This window comes from Orcinus orca, chromosome 6, assembly GCF_937001465.1.
Source record: "Orcinus orca chromosome 6, mOrcOrc1.1, whole genome shotgun sequence".
Classification (NCBI taxonomy): domain Eukaryota; kingdom Metazoa; phylum Chordata; class Mammalia; order Artiodactyla; family Delphinidae; genus Orcinus; species Orcinus orca.
Genome location: NC_064564.1, coordinates 75795694 through 75807935, shown reverse-complemented (window position 1 = coordinate 75807935; position 12242 = coordinate 75795694). Strand labels below are relative to the sequence as shown.

Sequence of the window (12242 nt, the reverse complement as noted above, 5' to 3'; positions counted from 1 at the left end):
AGATCTTACCTGATCTTACCTGTTACCTGTTTTTGACTGTGATTTTCTAGTTTTCTCTGTGAGTGAATAGGGTATAGCCACTGAGCTCATGTAGACTGTTCAACAACTCTTACTGTCATCGTTTAACACATTGCTATTTAAGAACCATTCATAAGATTGTATGTGGATCTCCTTTCCTATATGTCTTCAGTGGAACTCCATGCCCCAAGTGGCTAAGTGGGACCAAGCCTACTTTGGTGAGACACTTCCCTGGTGAAGCCACTCTCATTAGCTACTTTCAAATTTTATCACAAACTGTACCTTTCCATCTTCCTGACCCCTCGATACAGACTGGGCACCTTCATCACTTATGTGAAACCTTCAGTGCCTTCCCATTACCTATAGGATGGGCTGCAAATCCCTTACTCTTTCTCAATGCTCTTGAGAGTCTGGCCCCAGTCCAAATTTCCAGGCTCATGAATGAGCCCTTTTATGCAATATTTCTTCCATGAAGAATGTGACCACCTACCTATTACCCTCTCCACGTGGTGTCCAGAAGGCATTCTCAAATGTGGAACAAAATGTTCCACCTCCCGTCTCTGCCATCTCAGGAAATGACAACTTTATCCTTCCCGTTGCTGAGGCCAAAGTCTTGCAATCCTACTTGACTCCCATTTTCTCACATCCCCACAGCCAACCCATCAGTAAGTCTTTCAAAATTTATTGAGAAGCTGATCACTTTGCTACCCTCACATATCACTTTTCACCTCTTCCCTGGATTACAGGATGGCCTCCAAACTGTTGCTCTATTTCCAGAGAGCAGCTGGAATAACACTTTTAAACTCAAAGTCATATTGAGTCACTCTTCTGTTCAAATGGTGTTCCAGCTCACTCTGTAAAAGCAAAGTCCAAACACCGTCTACGAGGCCCTGTTGATCTGCTCCCCCTCCTTCAACTCTGGCCACTCTCTCCTCCTTAACACAGCAAGTATGGTCCTGCCTCAGGATGTTTGCACTTGCCATTACTTCTGCCTGGAATACTCTTCATTAATCCTTATGACTCACCCCCTCTCTTCCTTCGGGTCTTTGCTCACATTTCACCCTATCAGAGAGGTCTTTCCTAACCAACCTATATAATAGAGAAGAGTAATCTCCCTGTCTCCCACGATTCCTCTCTCAATATATATGTAATATACTATAATACTATATATTTACTTATTTATTTCCTATTTCCCTTTCCTACAATGTAGGCTTTATCTGTTTTCATTACTGCTCTTTCTGTCGAGGATAGACTAATACCTGGCACGTAGTAGGTCAGTAAATATATGCTGAATGAATGTGAACAAGATCTCACAGCTCCTTAAGTGGTGAAGCCAGGATTGAAACTCAGTTTTGTCAGACTCAGATGCCCATACTCTATTTCACATTGTTTGTCTATGAAGATTCCCTAAGCCTCTATGTACACCTCTATTATATTACTTAGCAAACTGTATTGTGATTATAGTTTACATGTATTTCATATTTGTTTTTCACTAAGGTGGGGGAGCCACATCTTATTCACATCCCTCATGCCTAGCACGACCCTTAGTGGGAGCTAAATACTTTTTTTTTTTTTAATTATTGAATCGAACTTAGAAAGGCACAGTCTTTTTTGATGATCTTACCTTTTACCCAGCACCCCCAAAGGGAGGGAGTTTCTTCCCTTCCTTATCCAGCAACAAGAAGCCAGAGACATCTGTGAAATTGGGCTCCTTATGCCGCTTCCTTTACAAGGTATAAAGTAGTTCCCACCATGAGACTAAAGTTCTCGACTTTAATTTTGATTTTATGAAATGGCAAAACTGTTGCAAAGGATTTCTCTTGCGACTTGTAATGTAGGACTTGAGCAGGTAGAAGAGAACCAGTTAAACTTGCAAGAGGTGTTCCCAACACACAGTCCGTCTGTAACCAAACAAATCCCTTGCTCTCACATTCTCTGCCTCCTCCTTTGTTTCTCTTATATTCCTCTTAATGTGTTTTCATCATCTTGTTGTCATTTTAAGTCAGTGAAGTAGTGTGCTAATAACTTGGTATTAATAATGTCTTTATGTGGGTACTGCATCTTGGTAGGGAGCTCAGGGAATTGTGCTTCTGGGATGTCGTGCAACGTGATGGGCAGCCGAGTGCCTTCTGCAGCACAGAGGTGTAATTGGTTCAAAGGAAATACATCTTTGAGGCTAATATTACCTGTCTTTCTTCAATTCCCTATATAAATATGTTTGGAGACATTGCATTGATGATTGGAAGCTGTCAGGATACCGTGCACAATAATGTGGTTAAAGAATATTAGGCAATCTCTTTCGAAAACCGAGAAGCCATTGTGATTAACCCGTTCAATAATAACTTTGCAGGCAATATATTCATAAACATGTATTTACCTCCAGCCAAGTAATTAAGATGCCAATCTTCTCTGTAATTTCAGGAATCTCAACCTCCTTAAAAAGCCCTCAAGAGTCTCACCATCATTATTCAGGTAGGATGCCTGTGTACATAGACATGTCAGTGGAGCTAAATGTCTGTGATTCTGCATTTGGAAACAGAAACACTGGGGAATTTGTGGTGTTGATATGGCTCCAACTTGAAAAGTTGTTGTTTACTCTGATGAGAGAACATTCAGATTTCTTAACTTGGGAAAGCAAGTTTTTAGGATTTAAGAGAATTTGGATTTAAAAAAAAATGTGTGTATTGGTAAGTTCCAAATTGTAAGGAGGAAAGACGACCTTGAGATCTGAAAATTCCTTACGAGGTCAAAAGCCAGAGATCTTTGTATTTTGGGCTGGGGAGGAGACAGGCCTGAGACTAGTCCTCTGAGGAAGGGTTTTGCACCCTCACTGGGCCCTCAGTGAGGGTAACCACTGAATGAATGCCAACCCCACAGGGTAAATTCAACAAAGACACCTTAAGGGATGTTATTAAACAAGATGTCAAGGGTCTTGACTCTCTTAAGCAACATCACTTCACAGTGATTCAGTTGTCTTTCTTTCAAAGTGGGAATAATTGTACTTGCCCTTCCTGAGGAAAAATCTGCCAAAGGGCTAGTTGAGAATAAAGAGGGAAACACTTTGAAATGCAAAGCAGTATAACAACCAACTGGACTCGTGCCATTGGGTGGTCTTTTGGGCATCGTTGCTCTCAGTATTGGATTAGATAACACGTGGGCAAGGTTTTTATGTAATCTGAAGCTCGGTACAAGAGTACAAGTGTATTGGTGTGATAATTTTCGTTATTATTATATCAAGGTCATGTGCTCAGGGTCCAGTAATAGGCTACCTTATCCTGAATTCTCCTCTGTAGTGAATAGTGTTTCTGTGGATTTCAGACTCCACATTCCAGGCTCTTGTAACTGGGTCTTTCAGCTCAGCAGTAATCCGTTATTTTGACTCCAGCTGTCAGCTGAAGAAAGCATCTGGTGAGGAACACTGTAACTCACATCGACTCTGATTTGTTAAGATACAGCTCTTAACAGGAAAATGCAGATCACTTGCTTCTAATTAAAACTGGTCTTCAGCTCTCTCTGGGAAAAGAAGATGAACTCTGCAAAATCAACAGTAGATGTCCCCACAGTCCGCTGTGCGTTAGATTTGATCTGGAAAAGAAAAACCAGAAAGACCACAGATTAAAATGCTCTTTAAAAGCAAGTTCCACATCTGAATGGATTAGTATGGTATTTGATATTCAGGAGAGTGGAGGTAATAGCGCTACCTCAGAACATATTATATAATCTCATATAATCTATTCCTAAGGCTGGGATATCCTTCCTGTTTAAGGCATAGTTTATTTTAAATACTGTATTATAGATAATATATTTTTTAAAATTTATTTATTTTTGGTTGTGTTGGGTCTTCGTTTCTGTGTGAGGACTTTCTCTAGTTGTGGCGCGCGGGTCTCTCACTGTCGCGGCCTCTCCTTTTGCGGAGCACAGGCTCCAGACGTGCAGGATCAGTAGTTGTGGCTCATGGGCCTAGTTGCTCCGCGGCATGTGGGATCTTCCCAGACCAGGGCTCGAACCCATGTCCCCTGCATTGGCAAGCAGATTCTCAACCACTGCGCCACCAGGGAAGCCCCAAGATTTTTTTTTTTTTTTAATGTGGACTATTTTTAAAGTCTTTATTGAATTTGTTACAATATTGCTTCTGTTTTCTGTTTTGGTTTTTTGGCCCTGAGGCATGTGGGATCTTAGTTCCCAGACCAGGGATTGAACCTGCACCCCCTGCATTGGAAGGCGAAGTCTTAACCACTGGACTTCCAGGGAAGTCCCTGTAGAGAATATTTTTGATAAAAGAAAAAATAAAGGGTCTTTGAAATAAAATATTTTAGCATAATATGAGTATATTGATGTGGGGAAGGCTTTCTGTAAATTCAGCCCACTGATGCATACTTAAACTAGTAAATCTGCTTTTGTTTGCAGCCATTGAAAGGAACAATTTAATGAGGCTTTCTCAGACCATACCATTTACACCAATCCAACTGTTTGGTGAGTGCCATTTCTACCTTCTTGAGGTTGTGCCAGGGCAAAGGCATAACATCTGAGTGAATCATAGGTGAAACCATTTTGCATAATTTTAGCTGCAAATTTTCTTTTGCCCATGGTTGCAGTTTAGTTATATTAATTTCCTAAAATGGAAAGTCTTGTTAACTGCCCGGCTGGTATCTAGAGTCAAAATCTGATATACTATGGGGATGGGACCTATAATGAGCAGCAGTTGGGGAAAAAGCAATAATATTGCACCTGGCATTCACTGATTTAAGGCTGGAAGTAAGTAGAAAAGAAAAGAACCAACCAACCATGCGTAATAAATACAGAAGAAAGCATTAAACGTCAATACAGTAGAAGCTAATAGACATCTAAAGAGAAATGCTTTGTATATCGCTTTTTATTTGTTTGTTTTGTTTGTTTTGTTTCATGTAAACTAATTGCTCTTAACTCAGAGAGCAAATGTAATTTTTAAAAGCTGGAATAGTAAGGAAAAACAAGCTCGCAATAGCCAAGGCTACCGGCATTTGTCTGTCCTGCCAATTGACAAAGTAACAAGGGTCGCCACACTGTCCCAGATCTTGCTTCTCCTCAAACCCTTCACATGGGGACAGATGAGGTGGCTTCTGATCGTCGATGCAAATGCCTTCTCCTTCCACTTGTCTCCATAGCTGGTTTTACAACTCGGTAGCTCTGTTTCAGATCCTCTAGGTAATTAGAACTCTAAAGTGGCATTTATCTGGGCACCAGGAATACATATTTCAAAACATGTTACTAGGCATTACCTAGACATATTCTTTGGTAAGCAATTAAATGCAAGAGTGAGCGAATAGATTCTTTCCTTGGTAAACCAATACAGTGTTTATAAGAAAAGCCATTTGAAGCTGAGGTGTAAGGAGAAAATTAAATACGGGCTGGACAGAAGTTGTATAGAATATGTCACTTCTGTTAGGAAGCATTGTACAATATATTAGGTGGAGTCTAGGTTGAATAAGAATGGCTCCCTGTTCAACAGCCTAAAAGTGGAAGCTGTAGAGCAGTTAAAGAACATTTGTGTGTAAAATCTTTGAAGTGGGATTGGGTTTGTCTCCGAGGGTCTACTTCACATTAGCCAGGTTAACATATCTAATCTTTACAAAAACCCAATGAAGAGAATGTTATTTTCACTTCCATTTTACTGATGAGGAAAGTGAAGCTTTAAGTAACTTGTCCAAAGGCACAAAGGAAGGAGGGAAAGGCTCTGGGGTGTAACTTTGGTTCTAACTTTAACTGGGTTAAAACATGCGTTCTCAGTGGGGTAATATCACCCCCAAGAGAGCAAAAACATCTTTTTATTTTTATGTGTAAAGCACATACACACACACACAGAGTACATAAACATAAACAGTATATCTTTGGTATTACAATGTCAGGGAAGGGGCAATTAGGAAAAAAAGTCTAAATTTAAGCTCCTAAGGGGGATGACAGGGTTAAACTATCTCTTTAAAAGTATGCTAACACATATATATGGAATCTAAACAAAAAAAAAAAAAAAAAAAAAAGAAAATGGTCAGAAGAACCTAGGGGCAAGACAGGAATAAAGATGCAGACCTACAAGAGAATGGACTTGAGGATACGGGGAGGGGGAAGGGTAAGCTGGGATGAAGTGAGAGAGTGGCATGGACATATATACACTACCAAATGTAAAATAGATAGCTAGTGGGAAGCAGACGCATAGCACAGGGAGATCAGCTTGGTGCTTTGTGACCACCTAGGGGGGTGGGATAGGGAGGTTGGGAGGGAGGGAGACGCAAGAGGGAAGAGATATGGGGATATATGTATATGTATAACTGATTCACTTTGTTATAAAGCAGAAACTGACACCATTGTAAAGCAATTATACTCTAATAAAGATGTTTAAAAAAAAGTACTTTCCTTTAACAAAAGAAGCATAGCCTTGCTACTCTGATTTTATTTTTGTCTAGTTATAATTTATAATAAGAACAACTTAATATTTATGTGACATCTGATGCTTTGTTCATTCTCCCCCTCCCTCTTTACTGGACTATAACATGGCCAGATGTCTGTACTTGCCTCTGAACAGGTGAAATTCCCATTCCCCACTGATCCTTTGAGAAACTGAACTGATTCTGAGTTGATATTTAGGACGCCGTTCAAGTCACAGACATGGATCTCATTGAACCCCTCCCCTGCACTTCTGTTTGCCACAGGAGAAGAAGTAACTGTCTACAGGCTGGAGGAGAGTTCCCCTTTGAATCTGGATAAAAGCATGTCTTCTTGGTCCCAGCGAGGGAGATCTGCAATGATCCAGGTGTTGTCCCAAGAGGAGATGGATGGTGGCCTCCGCAAAGCCATGAAAGTCATTAGTACCTGGTCTGAGGATGACGTCCTCAAGCCGGGGCACGTTTTCATTGTGAAGTCCTTTCTTCCTGAGGTTGTGCAGGCATGGCGCAAAATCTTCCAGGAGAGTACTGTGCTTCATCTTTGCCTCAGGGTAAGTCAGAGACCCAGAGCCCAGATGGACAGGTGGTCGAAGAAAGGAGATCTGGCTCTATCCTGGTCAAAGGCCATTATCTTTTTTTTTTTTTTTTGGTGAATACTTCCTTTATGTATAATATTCATATATCACAGATCATTGATTAGGAAATGTCAAATACCATTGATATGATTAGGGTAGATATACACACATATTGATGTATATACACACATATATATGTATATGTTTATATACATATGTATGTATATATTCACACACATTCATCTATAAAGCCAACGTTTTACCTAATGTGAAAACAGAGGCACACCCATCAAGGTCAGAACAAAGCGAGAATGCCCACCATCTCCACCACTATTCAACACATTACTGGAGGTATTAACCAACTCAATTAGACAAGAGAAAACAAAAGTATAAAAACTGGAACAGAAAAAGAATGAAAACTAACTGTTTGCAGATGATATGATAGTAATGCTAGAAAACCTGAAGAACTAGTGATAAAAACAACTCAAGCAATAAAAGAAATCAGGAAGGTGGCAAGGTTAATAAAATTAACACACCAAAATTAATAACTTTCATATAAGCAAATAATAACTAGTAGAAGATATTTTGGAAAAGAAAACCCTGTTTACAATAGCAAGAAATTGAAAATGCTTAGAAATAAGTGGAATGTGAAATATTTAAAATCTATATGAGGAAAAATCACTCCTGAAAGATATAAAACTAAATTTGTACAAAGAGAAAGACAATCCTTAATCTTGATTAGGATGTTCCAACATCATCAAAATATAAGTTCTCTTAAAGTTAATTTATAAATTTAATATTATCTCAATAAAGATTAGGAGATACAAACTACTATAAAGAAAATAGATAAACAAAGTCCTACTGTATAGCACAGGGAATTATATTCAATATCCTATAATAAGCCATAAAGGAAAAGAATATTAAAAAGAATATATGTGTATAATTGAATCTCTTTGCTATACACCTGAAACTAACACAATGTTGTAAATCAACTATACTTCAATTTTTAAAAATCCCAATAAACTCTTTTTTTTTTTTCTGGAGCTAGACACCTACTTAGAAAGAAAGGGAAAAAATAAAACATACGTACATGTATCTACTTACTCGCAAAAGGAAACATAGGAAGGTTAAACCAGAAAGCAGTGAAATAGATTGCCTAAAGGGGTGTGGAGGTGGAAGGCAGGAGGGAAGAGGAGATTAAGACGGAAAAAATAGGGGAAAGAGGACAATTCTCTGAGTATGCCTTTTTAATTTTTTTTAATATCTTTATTGGAGTATAATTGCTTTACAATGTTGTGTTAGTTTCTGCTGTACAACGAAGTGAATCAGCTGTACATATACATATATCCCCCTATCTCCTCCCTCTTGAGCCTCCCTCCAACCCTCCCTATCCCACCCCTCTAGGTCATCACAAAACATCGAGCTGATCTCCCTGTGCTATGTGGCTGCTTCCCACTAGCTATCTATTTTATATTTGGTAGTGTCTATATGTCCATGCCACTCTCTCACTTCGTCCCAGCTTCCCCTTCCCCCACTTTGTCCGTAGGTCCGTTCTCTACATCTGCCTCTTTATTCCTGCCCTGCCACTAGGTTCATCAGTACTGTTGTTTTAGATGAAGGCCATTATCTTCAACCCAAAGGATAGCCTATTCCTTTTTGGAAGTGGTGGTATATTGTTATTTTTGGCTTTAGCTTTTGGAGTGGGTAGTGGTGGAAGCTGAATAAGGCTGAAAATCACACTTGGGAGGCCTCTAGTAATTCTGTGATCATTAATTAGTAGGCATCTGATAGCAAACCAATATTTTTATCAATGTTCCCTATTTTGCAGGAAATTCAACAACAAAGAGCTGCTCAAAAACTGATCTATACCTTCAACCAAGTGAAACCACAAACCATTCCCTACACTCCAAGGTGAGGAAATATTGGCACCCTGGCCCTTCATCTTATGTAGGAATTTCTGTCAATTTCTTCTCACCCGTTAGTCACGAGAAATACCAGACCCACGGGGAAGTTCCCCATGACCTTAACTTTGGTTTCTTCCTTACATAGTTCTCGGAGACAGTAAAAAGAGAATTAGACATCCTAGGTATGTTTTGGCTTAAATTGCTGAATTTATGTGAGTAGAAAAGAGAAGATGAAGCAGAGGCCGTGACTAACCTCTCAGTTACGAAAGCAGGCAGATCCCGGGTGTAGTTACTAATGTCCAGAAACATTATGGTAGAAAAACACTTCTATTTTAAGCATAGTTTCTTCTGTTATCTTACAGAAATTAGGAACCTTAAAGGAGTGAACTCTTGTTACTTTCACTTGAGTGTTTCCATACACTTGTATTCATTTAGCGAGACAGATCATAGTTTGGTGCTGAGGACTTACAGTAAAGTTTTACTGTCTCATTTACAAGGAACTTCTTAGAGCAAGACAAGAAAATTTGAATCCAGTACTCTTTATAAAAGAGTTCCTCAGAAAGAAGGGAGGTGGGTACACGTGGGGAAAACTCCCAATCTTTGCATTCCATTCTTTCAGTGGAAAGGCAAAGGCGTGTGCATTGAGGCTGCTGGGACTAGAGTTAGGTCATCTCCCCTGGTGCTCTCTGTTCAGTAATATAAGTCCCACCTTTGCTGCCTTTCGGGGAATCAATGGCCTCTTCCCACCCTCCCTCGCCATAGGTTCCTGGAAGTGTTCTTAATCTACTGCCATTCAGCCAAGCAGTGGTTGACCATTGAGAAGTACATGACTGGGGAGTTCCGGAAGTACAACAACAACAACGGTGATGAAATTGCCCCCAGCAACACCTTGGAGGAGCTGATGTTGGCTTTCTCTCACTGGACCTATGAGTATACTCGGGGAGAGCTGCTGGTTTTAGATCTGCAAGGTGATTGATAGCTGAGGATTTGATACAACAAGCATGAGGCAAAGTTCAGGAAACAGTGACCAGGGATTGCTTTCTCAATGTCATTGTCACCTACATTTTTTTTTTTTTTTTTTTTTTTTTTTGCGGTACGCGGGCCTCTCACTGTTGTGGCCCCTCCCGTTGCGGAGCGTAGGCTCCGGACGCGCAGGCTCAGCGGCCATGGCTCACGGGCCCAGCCGCTCCGCGGCATGTGGGATCTTCCCGGACCGGGGCACGAACCCGCGTCCCCTGCATCGGCAGACGGACTCTCAACCAGTGCGCCACCAGGGAAGCCCCTGTCACCTACATTTGACCCCAGCTCTTTCTTTACTCAAAGCCATAGTTAAGGCCTTTCAGTGGAGACATTCCTTGGCAGTATGTACCTTTTTTTTTTCTTCTTTTAAACAGGAGATGGTATGTGTTTTCTGAATTTATTTATTGTTTGTGGAACTGTTCTAAGTGGGAGGAACCAGAGAGGTGTCCCGAGAGATCATGCAAGAACCAGGATGGGTAATGTATGGAGTTGCTCCATCTAGCTTTGAAGGGAGGTGGCACCATTTATTTCAGAGACGTTGTACAGTGATGATCATGGGCACCTACTATGCTGTTTCTCACCTATAGATCAAGAGAAAAATGTAGGCAGATGATTAGCTGCCCAGAATTTAAAGTCATCTAAAATGTTAAACGGGCAATGAGTTTTATACCCAATTTTCCAGTTTTATGGCCTTTCTTTGAACTTATGTTCACAATAACACTTAGGCATGCATTTATACACACAGGAAAGTTTAAATTCTGGTCATTTCTCATGATTTTGAGCTCAGTATTTTAGCAGTTTATAGTTTAGCTTGTTCTCTTTGCTGTGTACCTTGATATAAGAGTTCACAAAAGTATAAACTCAGTCTGTGAAAGGCAACTTAGTGCGCTCTTATTTAATGGAAGCCTTTGATCAATGCATCTTTCTACTCTCAACACCTCACATGTGACTTATAATCCTGCAGCAGGAAACAGAGTATCTCTAGCAGGTTTTCCTTGCAGGGACAGAACGAAATATGTATTAAGGTCAAAGTTTAGTCCCTGGGCTCACTGACTGGGGCTTTGGTTTTAAATAAGGGATTTAGCCCAGGCACTTTCATAGAAGTTATCTCATTTAATCCCAGAAGCAGCACCTTGAGGTAGATATTATGGGGACTTTAGGCCCAGAAAGTTTAAATAACTTGCCCAAGGTTGCACAGCGGCTTAAGCGGAAGCCAAGATGCAGACTTAAGCTGGTTTGACCATCCGTGTTCTTTCCTTTTCACTGTTCTGTCTTTTATTTCTCTTTAAGTTTCATAGCCATTGGACATTACCATGTTCTGGTTCATTTAAAATGATAGGGCCTTTTCCTTGTCCTCTCTGACTTTCCCATCTCTCCACACCTGGGATTCTGTGCTGAAAGCCAGGCTTGGAGGATGGAGACAGTCGAGATGAACAGGCAATCCTGGGACATCGTGAGCAATGTACACTAAGACTGCAAACCCATTTTGACTGAAACTTCTGTCACATGCTCAGGGATGTGTGTGTGTGTGTATATATATATATATATATATATATATATATATATATACACTTTTCAAACTACACATAAGTCCTTCTGTCCTTTCAGATCTATGCTGTTCACAAGGTGTGAATTATATTTCTAACCCTCAAACACAATATTTTAGGAAGCAATATAAACAAAGTTAAAACAGTCAAGATGATTCAGCTTTTAAACCAGCAAGTACAGTATGATCCATGTAAACCCAGCACACTGATGCCCAAGGCTGCTTTTGTAGCTCATGTTGGGGAAAGGTTGATTGTTTTCATCTATACTTGAGTGTCTGTGCTTTGAGTTTTGGGTAGAGATGTTTAAAAAGTAAAAAACAAACAAAAAAACAAAGAAAAACTTCAAGGAAGTAATGATGACTCTTCAGTGTGTTTTTGTTTAATGATGCTTATATTTGGGGATTTTTATGTCTCTTAGTAAATCCAAAGTGACGTTAAACAGAACAAACACTGCATTAATAGTCTTGGGGGAAAAAAAGGAATTAACTTTATTTTTTTACTGGGCAATTATGTGACTTGCAGAAATAGACCACTCCAAATAAACGATGTGAAAACATTGACCTTCAAAGGAGGGAAGAGTGGACATCATAGAATGAACATGAAGAAATTGAGATACTTATCGGAGAGTTTTGCCGATTGGTTAGCCCTGAATTTATGGAAGAACGAGAATCCTATAATAGTAATTACAAGCAGTTATATTACTACTGCTATTAGCTAACATTTACTAAATAGTTATTTTGTGTCAGTCACTCCGTTAAAGGC

The 12242-nt window shown here is 39.9% G+C and overlaps 1 protein-coding gene across 1 annotated transcript in view; it reads left to right on the top strand.

Annotated features, from left to right (window-relative positions):
- Positions 1 to 12242, top strand: part of TRPM6 (transient receptor potential cation channel subfamily M member 6) — a 193416-nt gene that overhangs the window by 113773 nt on the left and 67401 nt on the right. The window contains exons 32-36 of the mRNA XM_033440262.2: positions 2440 to 2490; positions 4426 to 4491; positions 6702 to 6985; positions 8838 to 8920; positions 9676 to 9881. Coding sequence (XP_033296153.2) covers positions 2440 to 2490; positions 4426 to 4491; positions 6702 to 6985; positions 8838 to 8920; positions 9676 to 9881 — 690 coding nt within the window. The remainder of the gene's footprint in view (positions 1 to 2439; positions 2491 to 4425; positions 4492 to 6701; positions 6986 to 8837; positions 8921 to 9675; positions 9882 to 12242) is intronic.